Genomic DNA, 17353 nt, shown 5'->3' with positions numbered 1-17353 from the left:
TTTAGCAGATTACCTTTGTCATCTATGAGAAAAGTATAGGAAGCCAAAGAATCTTGGTAATACGTCACATCTTCAAGGATGTAAGCCAAGTTCACATCCACTCCTACAATTCCCAGAAGGAGGTTTCCAAAATAACAGGGTTTACTCACAGTCATTATCAAACCTGTGGGTTAAAAACAAAAAATATTCAAAGGATGGCAGAAAAGGTACCGAACAAAGGCTGGCGCTGTACTCCAGGGGACTGTGGAGGCTACTATCAGACGTCTCAATTTGCTCTGAAGAAAAGTTTTCCGTGTGATACAGTAACCAAGCACTGCCTTTGCAGACAGCATAAGGGAGTTAGAGTGTGAGGAAAATAAACTCTTTTGGGGGTTCAGATATCTTAGTTAACTTAAATGGAGAGAGTTTGTATATTTTCCACTATTTTTTCACCTAAAAGGACATGCTATTCCAGATCAGTGCAAGACATCAGCAACACTTAATACACATCATTCTACTTCCTGAAGTGAGGATGATTCAGTTGAACTTGAAAGACCACTGGACAAAGAATCTAAAATTCTGGGTTCTAGCCAGCCCCTTATGTATCATACATGTGACACTGGACATAATTTTGAGCCTTGGCCTTCATGTCTGTTTAAAGGAAACAGTAGTGACTGCCTTACTAATTTCTAGGGGTTGTTAAATGAAAGAGATTACGGATGAAGGAAAGCTTAGAAGGTACTATATTTTATTAATGAATCCTATCAAAAAACAGGAAGACGATGAGAAAAAAAACCTAGAAAGGTACAGAATCTTATTATCTGACCACTTAGAAGGAGACACTAAAGTTCTAAAGGAATGTATTTCTAGTCACTTGGGCCAGGAGTTTGTAAATTTTACGTAAAGGGTCAGATAGTAGATATTTTAAGCATTGTGAGCCATATATTCTCTGTTGCATATACTTTTTTGTTTCTTTTCCAACAAAGCTTTAAATGTATAAAAACCATCCTTAGCTCACAGGCCATAGGAAAACAATAGGACAATTAGGGAAAGGGAAAAGCCAAGGGGAGGAAGAGGTACAGAAGGAGAGGGCATGAATGGCGGTCAGTGTGTGGCCTCAAGCCCCAGGCCAGCTGGGCTGTCCTTCCAGTTCTGCTGCTGGGCTGGGCAAGTTGTTCCACCTCTCTGAATGCATCATTTTATGTAACACATGGGGAGCTGAGACAAAGTGATCTCTAGGACCCCAGCAATTCTATAACCCTATGGCTCTAAATGAAACTTAGAACAAAAAGATGGATCGTTTCTCTCCATCTTGCTCTTGTATTTTCCTGCACTTGATGACTCGTCCATGCTTTTGCAGCACATTAGAAAGCCTTTCTTCTATCAACACCAGGGAGGGGATTTGGATCTCTGAAGTCTTCTACAGAGAGAATCATGTCTGATGTCCACTCCAAGTATTACTGAGTTGTTGTGATTGCAAAGGCCAATTAAATGCATCACTTGGTAGGAAGAAGTGGATGCAACACTGAAAAACCTTGTGAAAAGTTATGCCCTGTTACAAGATAAATCAGTTCGGGGATGTACAGCACAGGGACTATAGTTAACAATACAGTATTGCATATTTGAAAGTTGCTGAGAGTAGATCTTAAAAGTTCTCAACACAAGAAACACATTATTACTATGTGAGGTGGTTGGTATTAACTAAGCTTACTGGGGTCATTATTCTGCAATATATACATATATCAAATCATTATGTTGTACACCTAAAACTAATGTAATGTTGTATGTCAACTACATCTCAATAAAACAAGAAAAAATAAAAATTATGCAATGGGTGCCTATTATAATTTCAAAAGCATTCTTTAAGTAGTCAACATTTAGAATACTATCTATTGGTTTTAAAACATTTTAAAAATAATAAGTAACTAAGAAGGTTTTAAAAATGCATTTTGGAGGACGCTTTTACTCAGGTATCCCTGGACAAAGGGGTTACAAGTGATGCGAGCAGCGCTGTGAGGGTCAGCAGGGAGACAGAGGTCACGGTCTGCACACCACATTCCCCTGGGCTTTGGTCTAAGATTAAAGCCATTTTCATAGAGTAGTAAAGTACAACAGAAATACTCGGAGACCACATGCTCACTTCAAAATTCTATTCTCCTCTGGACACACTGAGAGCAAGTCTGATAAAAGAAACGCAGTCTTACTTCTCAATTAGCAATTTCGACAGAAGACTCTTTATCCCATTGTGGCAAATAAAGTATGCTAAGCTCTTCCTACACTTAATGAAATACCCATACGCCCTCCCTACTTTAATTTAAAGCACACAGACTTGCATTTTAAAAGAAATATGCCCAGTAACTGATATTTGAATCTGTGGAGGTTTTGATTTAGAGCCACGTAAACATGAGTTTCCCTAGACTCAGGGTCCCCTCGTCATGGAGCTGGAGGAGGTGTCACCCAGTAATTCTAGGGACTGAAGATACAAAGATGAAAATGACACACTCAAGTAAGGGAATGCAGCAGACCTGTAAACCAATCACTGAAACTCACTGCATAGGAGTCATAAAACAGGCCCTAAGGACTACACTTGGGAAAGCATCAGCTTTGCACATAATTTAATTTAAAGCATTCATGGCAGCTCTCTGGATGGTAGAGTAAATTTCAGAAAAGGTCCTACTCTGCCTGATACCACTAATGGTAAGAGAATTTGACGGCATAATCTTCTGTGCTCGTACAGGACTCAGTTTCTACATCCGTCTCAGTTCCTTTCACACAGAATTATCATGATTCATTGATCTGTTTTTCTCTTATCAGATTAAAATGCTTGTTGAGGGTGAGATATGTGCCTTGCCCATCACTGCCTGACACAATGCTCGACAGGCACTCAGTGACGCTGGTTAACGCATTAAGGTCACTCGCATTTAAGACTTGACATTTCCCTACAAAAGGAAATAACTTTATCTAAAGGTGGGAGTTTCTATTCTATACACATCTGTTGGCCCTGCCAGAACTAGGAAGGATAAAAAAATTGAGGTTAGCAGTAGCTACCATATTTCTTCCTTATAGAAAGAACATGTCTACCTACTTTCTAGAAAACACAGTCTCTATAAGGCTTATTACTTTTTATACATAGTTTTCTCTGAATATCTATTTGTGAAAATTCCTAGTTAATGGAACATAAAAACAAGATCTCATATGGTGGTGCTGTCTGTCTAGTCATTAGCTGCCTCTTCAACCTTCGCTATCAAGAAAGAAGAGAGGGAAGGATGTGGGGGGAAAAAGATAAGCAAGAATATGAGGAGGAAAAGAAAAAAAGCTGTATTTTTAGTGAGCACATACTGTTGGCCTGGCATTGTTCTAGATGCTTTACATATACTAGTGCATTTCATCTTCACAACTACTTTGATGGAAATATGATTTTTTCTACTTTAAATTTATTTATTTATTTATTTTTGGCTGTGTTGGGTCTTCGTTTCTGTGCAAGGGCTTTCTCTAGTTGTGGCAAGCGGGGGCCACTCTTCATCGCGGTGCACGGGCCTCTCACTGTCACGGCCTCTCTTGTTGCGGAGCACAGGCTCCAGACGCGCAGGCTCAGTAGTTGTGGCTCACGGGCTTAGTTGCTCCGCGGCATGTGGGATCTTCCCAGACCAGGGCTCGAACCCGTGTCCCCTGCATCGGTAGGCAGACTCTCAACCACAGCGCCACCAGGGAAGCCCCTATTTTTTCTACTTTAAAGACCAAAAGTTTAATCATGTGAAGTTGAAACACTTTACCCAACATCATATTATGGGTAACTTGTGACATCAGGATAGTGATAACAATAATAGTAATAACAACAAAAGTAAAATAATAAATAAATAAACAGTGGCCATCATTATTGAGAGGTATGCTGGGCAGTAATATAATCTTATAACCTAATAACTCAAAGACTATTACATGAAAGATGTCATTACATTTTGAACAGATAACCAGATGTGAATTAACAAGATTAAATACATTACCAAGGACAACAGCTAAGTGGTAGAGTGGGATTTGAAATCCTCTCCATGTCAAGCCTGTATCTATTTGACAGACATTGTGTTGCCTTGCCTTTGAGGCCGAATTCCAAGCACTTCTAACTTTTATTTACCATCTGCTATGCAAAGTTACTCTTTAGTTCCAAAATCCCTAACCTTTAGATATTGGGAAGTCCTCACAAAGCTTCCCTAGTAGATGTACCCATTATGTTGACTGAGGCTAGGGCAATGAGGAAAAAACAGGCCTGGGGATTTCTGCTCTAGAATACAGTGCTAACTGGACCAATGGCAGGAGGCTACACAATCCTCTGACCAGAGAAAGTGATGCCCACTCCCTTGCCTGCCCACACTCCCTAATGCTCACATGGTAAGTACTGGAACAACATTTAAAAGTTACTGTTTGACTCCTGCCCATTTCTTTCCCCCTTCTTTTAGTAGGAAGTTTTCTCCAAACTCACCATCTCCCATCTCATCAGAGAAGGGGAGGCTAAAGACAGCTTCATCAATCATCCGGTTGGGAAGGTTGGTATAGAACCTGCCAACTGTGGTCTCCAGGTTACTCAGCTGGTTCAGCACCATCATGCTGCCCTTAATCACAGGCAAGGCTGTCCGGTCCAGCACGCCATACTTCCCTGAGTTCTGTTCAGCAAGATCTCTCAGAAAAGCCAGCTCTTTCAAACCAGTCACCCCATCTAAAATAAAAAGCCAAGGGAAGACAATGTACAACAAAACAGTGGATATCCATAGAATAACTTTGCCATTTAAATCTAATAAGGGTCTGGACGAGGTCTTGCAATGCCAAGGGGGTCTTTGCAGAGACAGTGTGGACTCAGGACACAGATACCAGTTCCTGCTGATGAACAGAGCTGGAGGCGTGATCTTTCCTCAAATAGTCAAGAGGGCAAAGGAATTCTTCCAAAGGCAATGATGAAAAACACATGAGTAAATAAAGGAACCCCCATCCAGCAAGGATGTTCTCCCCTTAAAGTTTAATTATAAAATTTAAATTATTGTTCTGCATTTAATATTTGAAAGCAAAAGTAATGATTAACAAGTTTGAATTTAATTTAAATTAGTAGATGAAGTTATAAGAGTTTTAAAGGATAGAGGTTTACCATTTCATTTCTTACCTCTTTGCCTGTTAAACACTTGCCAAAGTCCCATGCAACTAAATGAAAGAATTACAGATTGTATTGAGTGGTGTCTCCAAACGCTGTTTCTTTAAGCTCATTTTAATTACAAATGTTTTCATGCTTTATATTGTTAGGATAATACTGGATTTGATTTATTTAGTATACTTTTTTTATGTTTAGAGTTTTAAAATTTTTGTAAAAGATTCAGGCATACTGGGCTGAATTGTTCTACAACATCTGTAATCTATAGCACAAAAATAAATTTAATAAACCTTTTTTAAAATTTTGGTTTGCTATTGTTGGAACACAGTCAAAAGGATTAGTAACTGGTCCCATATGGGTACCATTGTAAACAAATTCAAATGATTTCAGTCACTACTGAGATTCTACCAATGACTTTTAAAAAGGTTTTGCCTCATGTTCTTGAACTGCTTAGTCATTAAAAAAATCTGAAGAGTTCATGGTTCACCTACCTTAAGTGACTTTATCATTTCTAAATAGGAAGTATATATACTTCTAGCCTTGTAAGTCCATTTCTAAAGTCACGGCAAGATCTAATTTCTTCCTTCACATGCTGTATGTAAATAATTTGGATTTTGCTCCACTCAGACAATGCTAAAGGAAAGTTTGCATCAGATTATTGTTGCCTTTGCTTGACACAGAATTCACATGGGAGGTGAGTGGTAAAAGACACTTACCTCCCATGTCTGGGAGTAAAAGACAACACAGAAGATGTGATCGATCCCTGATCTTACACCCTTGATAAACTCACAGGGGCGAATGATAAAAGGAGGCAACTTCAAGGCAATAAACACATTTCCTTTCTTTGTCATGCACTGCACAGCTCTTTCAAAATGTACAAGAAAAGTAACAAACAGGAACATCTACTAGACAAAGCACAGTAAAGGATATCAAAGATTGGGTTACTTTATATCACTCCATTTTTTTATGTCACTCCATCATGAAATGTTATGCAGGGGTGGCAGTAGAGTCAGTAGGGTGGCAGACTGGATTATTCTATCATCAATGTGGTCATGCTGGAAACTACATTTCCCACAATCCCCTTTCTTCTATGCTTCCAGGTTAAAGGTGGCCAAAAGTGAAGTGTTGTAAGATTTAAGAGGTGAAGAGAGAGATGTTAAGAGACAGACATAGAGGAACCAGAATGTTCCAGTCCGTCCCACTCTTCTGCTCTGTGTTCAGTTCCCTTTCCCAGCTGCTGGCATACTCACCAAGCGCAACTCCACTCCAGATGCTTCACTGAGAATTCACAGGGGTAGCGGCCATGAAAAGCCAACAACCTCTCATAGACTTCTACACCAGACCTCCTAAGCAGTCTTCCGTGTTCCTAGCCTCCAGAAATCCCTGCAAGTTCCAACTTGTTCACCCAGACCAGAGCTGGTTAATAACCTTTGAGTTGTCATTTCCTCTTTTTGCATCTTTACTCTTCCAGTTTCCCCCCATAATTGTGTACACTCTTCTTTTTTTCATTGGAGTATAGTTGATTTACAATATTGTGCTGGTTTCAGGGGTACAGCAACGTGATTCAGTTATATACATATATATTTTTCAGATTATTTTCCATTATAATGAATATAGTTCCCTGTGTTATATAGTAAATCCTTGTTGCTTATCTATTTTATGTATAGTAGTTTCTATTTGCTAATCCCATACTCCTAATTTATCCTTCCCCACCAAGCCCTTTCCCCTTTGGTGTGTTTTCTATGTCTGTGAGTCTGTTTCTGTTTTATATATAGATATGTATTACATATATAATACATAATATATATGTATAATTTTGTATTTTTTAAGATTCTACACATAAGTGATCTCATATTTGTCTTTCTTTGTCTGACTACTTCACTTAGTATAATATTCTCTAGGTTCATCCATGTTGCTGCAAATAACAATATTTCATTCTTTTTTATGGCTGAGAAATATTCCATTGTATATATACACCAAATCTTTTTTTTCTTTTAAACATCTTTATTGGAGTATAATTGCTTTACAATGGTGCGTTAGTTTCTGCTGTATAACAAAGTGAATCAGCTATATACATATATCTATATATGTATACATATACATATATCCCCATATCTCTTCCCTCTTGCGTCTCCCTCCCACCCTCCCTATCCCACCGCTCTAGGTGGTCACAAAGCACCGAGCTGATCTCCCTGTGCTATGCAGCTGCTTCCCACTAGCTATCTATTTTACATTTGGTAGTGTATATATGTCCATGCCACTCTCTCACTTTGTCCCAGCTTACCCTTCCCCCTCTCTATGTCCTCAAGTCCATTCTCTACGTCTGCGTCTTTATTCCTGTCCTGCCCCTAGGTTCTTCAGAACCTTTTTTTTTTTTTTTTTTAGATTCCATATATATTACACCACATCTTCTTAAACTAATCATCTGTTGATGGGCACTTGGGTTGTTTCCATGTCTTGGCTATTATAAATAGCGCTGCTATGAACATTGGGGTGCATGTATCTTCGTGAATTAGAGTTTTTGTCTTTTCCAGATATAAACCTAGGGGTGGGATTGCTAGATCATATGGTAGCACAAGTCTTAGTTTTTTAAGGAACTTCCATATTGTTTTCCATAGTGGCTGTACCAATTTACATTCCCACCAACAGTATACACTCTTATTCTGATAATATGTTGTACCACAATTTTCATAGTGACTCTCCTTCCCTATGACAGAGTTAAGGGAATGTGTCAACCCTCGTGAACAATGTTCAGAGATATCTCTCAGAGAGGTGGAAAACTTGCAATGAGGACATATTTCAGGCTAGATTAAGGGGGAGAAAGAGAAAAGATGAGAATAGTTAGAGGGAAGTAACCAGAAGTTTCAAAGAATGGAATTATCAGGGGCACAGCAAGAGCACAAGATACTCCAGTGGGAAGATGTAGGTACAGTGAAGAGATGGGTGACAGCAAGAAAATTTCTTTACTCAGTATCTGCCTGGGAAGACCTTCAAATTGAATGGAAAAGACATGATCACTTCCTTTTATGTTTCCTTACTCCTGTCCTATTGCATTTAATTCATCTGCCTTGTCTGTCTTCTTCACTGGGTCAAGGGCTTCCTGAAGACAGAGATTTTGCGTACTACAGCTCTAGGACCTCAGTGCACTATGTTGTATATGGCACGTGCTCGATAAACACAACATATCTTGTATATTTATTATCACAGCAATCCTATGAAGACTTTGTTCTTTTCATTTTACAGATAAAACTGAGGCCCTCAAGAGATTAAGTAATTTGCCATAAGCCACATGGCTAGCAAATGGAGACTGAAACTGAGAACCTCTAGACACCATCCCCTGTGTTCCTCCATGTGTATGCAGTCCACAAAAATATCTGCAAAAAAATCATGCTGGCCAAAACACAGATTCCTGGACCCCATCTAAAAGGGTCTGAGTACAAATTTGTAGATACTGCCTGGGAGTCTGCATTTTAAAAATGAGTCTCTAATATATCCTTATCCCATTAAAATATGAGAACCAGTGTCCCTAAAGCCACCTGGTTCTGCATGGAAATCTGAAAGTGGATAGGGGAGATAAAAGCCCATAGGTGGGAAGGGCTGCTGGATCAAGACATGCTCTCTTAAAAACAAGAGAATGGGGCCACTTTGAACACTGACGAACAGGGACCCAAAGAAGAGGACGTATTAACAGGTGGGAGGGACATGACACAGCAGAGAGGCTGGAAAATTGGGCTTTCATCAGACTGGAGGATGGTTAAATTGCTGAAGGAAAAATAATGAGTATTTCCTCAGATTTGCTAGTTTACTAAACCCTCTCACATATTGTCTGATTTAATAGCAACACAATCAACCTTGATGAGCACCTAGCAAGTGCCTGGCACCATCCTGGGTGCCTACCGTATGTCGGGGTTCACAATAACCCTGTCAAGTAGATAATTCTCATCTCCAATGACACAGCTAAGGAAGGGGAGGTAAAGAAAGTGTCACAAGAGGCTCCAGGTAGTGATTCCGCAGGGAAATGTGATATTCACAGTCCTGGTTATACAGAAGAATCTAGGTCAGTACTTCAGCTTCCTGCTCTTAAATCAATGAGATAAGTTAATAACCTCTATGCAGTATCAAAATCCAAGAATATGAGAAGAAGTGAAAAAAATGGAGCTGTACAGAATCTTGTACAAGACCACATAACTGGTGACGGTTTAGAAATGAGCAGCTGGCCGGAGAGAGAGAGATGTAGAGACAGGGACATCCTAACACACACCCTGAGTACCCATGGGAGGTAGAGAAAGACAGGCTTGGGAAGGAATCTGCTTCTTATACCCTTCATCAAAGCACCCTGTGATGGTTCTTCGTTATTTTTTTTGAAAGCAGCATGCACGTAGACAGAACTTTCATCTGAAAGAAAAGAATCTCGAAACACTACCTACCGTTCATGAGGGCGTAGGTGAGAATCATTACGGAGTTGTTTAGAAAGCTATTTTCTTCACTGATGACACGGAGAGTCGCCTTTTTATCTTCTTCTGAAGAGTCCTTTGATGTAATGCCAGCAGACAGGTAAATGATGACCATGTCTGTATCTAAACAAAAACATGCAAACTGAATGTTACATCGGAGTCTGGCTAAAGGCAGCTACTCAGTTTCTCTTTCACTGGGCTTTCCTGCCTTGAGGACCTGCCCGGTCCACCGTTCCTACTCCCGCCCGTCTGATGCCGGGCTTTCGTCTTCTTGCCTCCGCTGCTCTTTCATCCTGCCCGTGGTGGGCCACGAGGCCTCATTTACCCAGTGTCAGGTAAGGAGATGTTCCTAATGAGTTTACCAGATTGAAGAAGGTGTGTTCCTTTAGGCATCTATGGTTGTGGTAATTTAGCCATCCTAAAGGGACATCTTTCCTGCCTTCTGAAATGGAGGATTCAGAACCTGATTTACCTTTTCCTTAGTGTCTCAGGGTTTTCCCCAGGAACACATATTTTTTGGGGGACTAGGTTTTACAAAAAAAAAATTATTTATTTTTGTTTGGCTCTGCTGGGTCTTAGTTGCAGCACACGGACTCTTTGTTGCTGCATGAGGGATCTTCATTGAGGTACGTGGGATCTTTAGTTGCGGCATGCAGGATCTTTTAGTTGTGGCATGTGGGATCTAGTTCCCTGACCAGAAATCGAACCCAGGCCCCCTGCATTGGTAGCGTGGAGTCTTAACCACTGGACCACCAGGAAAGTCCCAGAACTAGGCTTTAAAATGGTGGTTCTGCCAAGGATGCCTGAGACATGTAAGGTTATCTGTCTCTATGCCAGGTAATGCCAAAAACATTTTTGTTTTAAAACTCACCAGTGTAGGAGAGCAATAAAAGCATGGACATAGGAGCCCGGTTGCTTGTGTTCACATCCCAGCTGTGCCACTTTCAAGCTGTGTCTGGATTGTTTCAGGCAGATTTCCTAACCTTTCTACACCTAAATGTCCTTATCTACAACAACATGGGGATAATGACAGTATTTATTTCACAGGGTTGCTGTGAGGATCAACTGGTTAATTTAAGAGTGAAAGTCAGACTTCCCTGGTGGCACAGTGGTTAAGAATCTGCCTGCTAATGCAGGGGCCATAGGTTCGATCCTTGGTCCGGGAAGATCCCACGTGCCACGGAGCAACTAAGCCCGCAAGCCACAACTACTGAGCCCACATGCTGCAACTACTGAGCCCGCAGGCTGCAACTACTGAGGCCCATGCACCTCGAGCCTGTGCTCCACAAGAGAAGCCACTGCAATGAGAAGCCCGTGCACCACAACAAAGAGTAGCCCCCGCTCGCTGCAACTAGAGAAAGCCTGCACGCAGCCAAAAAATTTATTTTTTGGCCCAATGTAGCCAAAAAATAAATAAATAAATAAAAATTAAATGTAAAAAAGAAAAAGAACATTAAAAAAAAAAGGGTCAATTATAGTTTCAAAAAAGAGTGAAAGCCCAAAGGGTGATGGTAAATAGAGGATAAAAGAGAAAAGAAAGAAACCTCAACACAAACAAAACAAAAACGAAACCCTTGCATTGGCCTGAAGTAGCACCTATGACTCTAGAGTAAATTGACTCTCCAACCAGGGCTAATGACTGGGAAGTCATTTTAGCTCAGGGTGAAAACTTCTTTCAAGTGGATTTACTCAAAAATAAAAGTGGTGCATTTCCTACCACTAAAGATGCAGAGGCTGAATGATGGCTTTAATGGAGGAAGGGAAGTAAGCCAGCTGGATTTTTATACTGTCTTTTTAATCTGAGATTCGCTGATTCAATATCTATTTTTAAGACAACCTACACAGACGTTTACCTTTTTATTGAGAAATAATGATTGATATGCTATATGCTTAATTCTTCAGGTTTTTATGGTTGTCATTTATCTGAGATTGCTTTATAGTTACTGGGGTAGGCAACCTCCAGGTTGGTCCCCCAACGATTTCACTTCCTGATATTCACATCCCTGTGTGGTCTCCCTTTGAATGTGGACTAGATTTAATGACCGGCTTCTTGTGAACCGAATGCAGCAGAGGTCACAGGGTGTCAAGAGATGGATTAGGTTACAGAAAGACAGTGGCTTCCACCTGTGTGCTCTCTCTCGGGGAAGCCAGAGAGCATGTTGTGAGCTATCCCATGGAGAGGCAAGGTACTGAGGCCTTCAGAATCGAATCTGCCAGCAACCATGTCAGTGAACTTAGAAGCAGACCTTTCTCAAGTTGAACTATGAGATGACAGCAGCTGTGGACAACAGTTTAACTGCAACCTCATGAGATACCTTTAGCCAGAGGCACCCAACCATGCTGTGCCCAGATTCCTGACCTACAGACACTGAGATAATAAATGTTTATTGCCTTAAGCCAGTGAGTGTTGGGTAATTTACTACCCAGGAACAGATAATTTAAAAAATTATCCTAACAATTATGAGGGTACAATGACAGAATTTTCTTCCGTTTGTAAATTTCCATTTTAGACACTGCAACAGCCTTTATTATGCAGAATTGAATAATTACTACTAAGACTTAATATATAAGCAAGTCTTAAAGCTAATTTTGATGCTTGAACAATTCTCTAATAAATATTAACTGCAAATTTAAATTACATATTTTTTCATCAGAAATTAAGATATGAAAGCTGATGTATAAAAATATCATATGCTAGGGAATATCGCGGTCTTAAACTAGATGTCAATCTTTTTCCAGTGTTGAAAATACAGTCCTGTAAATTATTTTTTTTAGGATGCTAAACAGCTCACTTAAGCTTCAGACTGGAAAATACTACTTGACCCTAGCAGGTAGAATACAGATATACCATGAAGCTAACAAGCCATCGCCCTGTGGTCTGTCACTTATGTGTGATAAATTCCTGGACACCTGCAAGACTGACCTAAAATGAACTCTTGAATTTTCTTACTTGGCTTTATGATTCTGGATAAAACACGCTGTCACTGAGAGCTGGTTTTAGGCACAGGTCCACAACTGGAAAACCAGAAGGCCCTGCAGCCTGCAGCTCCTTTAGTCGCCAAGTGTATTTTCTTTCCGTCCCAACAATAAGACATACACTCTGCAAGCATCCTCACTGTCTCTGCCCAGCCACTGACTCTACTCCTGCCCTATCCTTAGGCAAAATTGAGTTATTTTTCTATTTTTAGGTATCAGACCTGCCAAATTTGGTCTGATTTATTTTTTTACTTGCTAGGATATCCCCTCTCTAGTCGCTCATGGGAACATTAAGCCTTGTGGTTAGTAATGTTAGGGATAGAGTAATTATAGGGACTTGGGGCAGGGCAAAGACATAGCATGTACCTGGAAGAAAATGCAACCCTCTCCGTTTGACAAGTCCCTGCCTAAGCCACTAGCATTCTTTGTGGTCAGTATCAAAGGGGGGAGAACAAGTCAAATTTGGGCTTTGCCCATGCCATTAGATTCCCACTCCCAGCCATCTTATTCCTTCTGCTACAAAATGACCCTCCCCAACCAGTTATCCCCCAGACAAACCCAGAACAAACAATCCAAATGGGTCGATGGTATCAGTTACAGATCTACCATGGGATTGAAAAAGAGCCAGCACTGGATAAAAGTTTTAGATTTTCTGATTAGTACAAAGCAAATCAGGACAAAGCCACCATGATATATGCCATGTGGCTTCTGTTCATATGACCACCAATGTGGGGCAGATACCTTACTGTCATTCACAGACTAATCCTTACAATAACCCTACAGGGTAGACTCATTGGAATAATCCTATCCCACTGCCTTCAAACAGTGCCAGGTATACAGTAGATGCTAAATAATTGCCTGTGGAGTGAACACAAGTAATGATGTAGAGTACAAGCTCCTATGAGGAGTACATAGACCCCTCACACCATGCTGTAGCCAAGGCTACTAATGGTCCTTGACCGTCTTTGGGCTTGGGGTCAACTTAGGATGTCTAGGGTATCCGCTCTCCTTTAGCCAGAGCTAGAAGGCATTTTCTTTAAAAAAAAAAAAAAAAAAAATATATATATATATATATATTTTTTTTTTTAATGTGGACCATTTTTAAAGTCTTTATTGAATTTGTTACAATATTGCTTCCGTTTTTTATGTTTTGGTTTTTGGCCACAAGGCACGTGGGATCTTAGCTCCCCAACCAGGGACCGAACCCGTACCCCCTGCATTGGAAGGCAAAATCTTTAACCACTGGACTGCCAGGGAAGTCCCCAGAGCTAGAAGTCTTGAAGGAAACAGAATATCATAATAACCACAGCTAATATTTATTTAATATTTATGATGGAGCCCTGGATCTTATTATCACACCCAGTTTGCAGATGGGGAAACCAGACCTGGAGAAATCAAATAATTCACACAAGTTTAGAAAAATTTCAGAGTAGGAATTTGAACACACATTGGTTGAAATTCAAAACCCACATACTTAACCACTGTGCAACATTGCTGGAGAGCAGCTCAAACCTCTCCTTAATAAACTGGGTAATACTAATTCCTGATGTGTTTCTTTATGCAATTTAATTTGGGTTCTTTTTTCTTTGAACTGCCAGTAGAAGTTGTAAAGTGGAGGTCTGTGAGCTAAACTTTAGACATATCTTACTTGGCCTAAAAAAGACTCCTCTGAGCATTGAGAAAAAAGACATCAAAATGTGTCCAAATCTGTGATGGTCACTCTCCTTTCCATGTTTTTGCTCGCCAACATTAAGAAAAACCCCCAAAACCCAGAGGAGAAACGTTTCCTGTCAAAGCAGTCTTCTGCTAATGTGCAGGGCAGGAAGGTTTGTAAGAAGAGGTTTAATGAGGTCTCTATTCACAGTTTTAAAGCTGGAACAAATGACAACATTTGAAAATGAAGGGGTTTCACATAAAGATCCAGATTTCTGGCTTCTCTTAAAACAGAATATCTGGCAACACTGGATAGGCATTCCTGCAAGGCAACGAGAGGCTGAACAGGAGAGCAGCTGCCTCCTTGATAGAGCATGCGCTCTCTAGCTTCCTGTGCTCCCCAAACAATCCTCATTACCTTACCTCGAGCTCACCTGACACACTCACTGCCTGGCTGCTGCCAGTATAACATATCTCTTCATTACTTAAACAGTGTAATAATCATCGAAATCGGACTTCATCTCTAAAGATGGTTTGATGGCTGAAGAATCAAGTAAAAAGAGCACATCTGGTGAGGAATGCCGACAGCCGGATGGCAGCTGGTAAACGGCATCCACAGGTGAATGGCACTGACCAACTAGCCAATCTGTCTTGAACACTTGAGAGGTCAGCCTTATCCTTTGGCCTTATTGAACTATGGACAACTTTACACTCAGCCATCCTGTAATATTGGTCTGTGGATAGCTGGTGCTTGCCAAGGCTGGCAGGCAAAATTCTAAGATGACCCCAATGACCCCCACCCTTGTATGACTCCCTCCTCTTGAGTGTGGGCATGACCAGTAATTTGCTTCTGGCCAATAGAATGTGGCTAAGGTGATGGGATATCATTCTTGTGACTGTGCTATGTATTTGGCAAAGATGGAGGGATTCTGCAGACGTAATGAAGGTCTTAATAAGCTAACCATGAGGGAGAGTAATCTGTTTAAATCAAAAGGGAGAGTAAGCCTGATTAGGTTAGACAAGGCCTTTAAAAGAGGGTCCAAGCCTTCCCCGAAGTCAGGGGCTTGAAAAAAAGATGCTCTCCTCCTGGCCTTGAAGAAACAAGTAGACATGCGTTTCACAATTGCAAAGAAATGAATTCTGCCAACCGTTGAGCTTGGAAGAGGACTCTGACCCTCAATGAATCCACAGACTTGGCTGACACCTAGAATGCAGCCTTGTGCAGTCCTAAACAGAGAAGCGGCTCGGCAACTCATGGACTCCTGACCCACGGAAACTGTGAGACAATAAACTGTGAGCTAACAATACACAGAAACGTAAAACTGATACGCCATTTACCATCATTAGCTGTAATAATTACAGTAGCTTCTGTCTTTCAAGGGCCCACCATGTGCCAGGCACTAAGTTGTGCATTTATCAATGTGGGCTTAGTTTTAATGCAGACACACTGAAGAGCTTGAAAATAGTTCTTTAAGTTTATCTCAATAGGATATGTTCATTGAAAAAAACAACCTACAAACAGATTTTCGAATATAAAAGAGAAAATGACATAGGTTCCTTTCAGTAGTTTCAAAGCATGTATCTTATTTCAAATATCCTTCCCTTTACTTTAGCAGGCATCCTAATTCCAGATTTTCTTTAACACATGAAAATTAAATTAGAGTGCCTTTGTACATCTGAAGGGCTGTGCTCATCTAAATGACAGCTGGTTAGAAGAAGGAAGGATCGAGGCAAGAATTCCGGCTGCCCCGTTTCTGAGCACATGCGCACGAGCAGACAGCCACTCTAAGTCACTGAGGAGGAGAGGCTGACAATTAGCATCAAAAAGGATGTGGATATTCTCCTGGGAAATAAACGGGGATATGTTCCTAATAAAGGCGCAGGAAGAAGAGGCTCAGGGAGTAAAGAAATCGTGCAGACTAAGTACCTTTGATTGGAAAAGATGAGAAAATCTAGTAAGATCCTAGTATTAGATGACCATTATGACAACACAAGAAAATTTTATCCCGTCAATTTAGAAAAAAATCCCTCTAGACATAGTTATGTGATCAATTTACAATATATTTCTATTGCCATCCTCTATCTGTTAGTTTATGAGCAACTGATTTATTAGTGAGCAAAGGCACTTACTTGCTTGGAACTTGGTGCTATTGTTGGTGCTTCGAATCAGCTGAAATGCCTTTTGAAATCCCACCGCGTGCTGCGTAGGGCTGTCCAAAGACTTGACACTGCTGACGAAGGTGGACATTTTCCTTTTTGTCTCACTGGTGGCTGGAGACAGAAATGTCTTATAGCACTGGTCAAGTGAGCAAGTCCTGACGGTGTCTGCCACAGTCAGCATGGAGATCTGGAGGGCAAAACAAACAGACAAACAGACCTTGTTATTCTGCCAGGGAAAGGTTTTTTACATTTCAGAAGAGCGCCCAAAGTGACAAGTCCTACCGAACAGTTTTGGAGAGTTTAAAAAGAAATGCCTAGAGGCATCGACCTATCAAATTTGAAGAAGATTAATTCAGGATTGGTAAGGGACAGGGACCCTAGAATTTGGCTTTTGTTCCAAGATGAAGTCAGCAGTACGGTGTTCATCTAGAACATTAAAAACAGTATTTCGCACACATAAAAATCTTGGCAAGTACTAATCGTCTGGATTCTCCGACTGGAGGTGGCGGTGACGGTAAAGGCATGGGGTGTGTGTTTTAAACTAGATTAGTGAGTAAAACCTTAGGAGGTGGAAAAGTCAAAATGATGAAGCAGAAAATGCCTACAGGCAATAGATTATCATTAGTTGTAAACACGCCTATCTCTGAGGTATCCTAGAGATTAGTAAACCTCTAGCAGCCTTCTTTTCTCCCTTGCCTCCCATCAATCTTGAGATAAAGACAAGTCATCCACCAGTGTCCAAGCCCTAGCCCTGTTCCTCCTTAGTATAATTTCCAGTGTGAAAGTCACAGCTAATTAGAAGTCTAGGCAGGGCCATTCAGGAAGTGCAAGACTCAGTTTGGTGGGGATGGTTTTATAAAGAGATTTGGAACTAGGGCTGGCAGCTGCTTCCTTAAATACGAGAATAAAAACTACAGCACTCTCTTTTCTCAAAGTCATTTTTAAAGGTGGATTGAAAAATACATATCGTAAAACATAAAGTACTTTTAAAAAGGTATTC

General features: G+C 40.6%; 1 protein-coding gene across 6 annotated transcripts in view; it reads right to left on the bottom strand.

Moving 5' to 3' along the window:
• CACHD1 (cache domain containing 1) overlaps nucleotides 1-17353 on the bottom strand; it is a 234753-nt gene that overhangs the window by 59131 nt on the left and 158269 nt on the right. For all 6 annotated transcript variants that reach the window (XM_079939148.1, XM_079939149.1, XM_079939150.1 and 3 more), the window contains 4 exons: nucleotides 16324-16540; nucleotides 9538-9687; nucleotides 4454-4687; nucleotides 14-163 (listed from right to left, as the gene is read on the bottom strand). In XM_079939148.1, coding sequence (XP_079795274.1) covers nucleotides 14-163; nucleotides 4454-4687; nucleotides 9538-9687; nucleotides 16324-16540 — 751 coding nt within the window. The remainder of the gene's footprint in view (nucleotides 1-13; nucleotides 164-4453; nucleotides 4688-9537; nucleotides 9688-16323; nucleotides 16541-17353) is intronic.

This window comes from Stenella coeruleoalba (genome assembly GCF_951394435.1).
Source record: "Stenella coeruleoalba genome assembly, chromosome: 1".
Lineage (NCBI taxonomy): Eukaryota > Metazoa > Chordata > Mammalia > Artiodactyla > Delphinidae > Stenella > Stenella coeruleoalba.
This window is presented reverse-complemented; position numbering and strand designations above follow the sequence as displayed.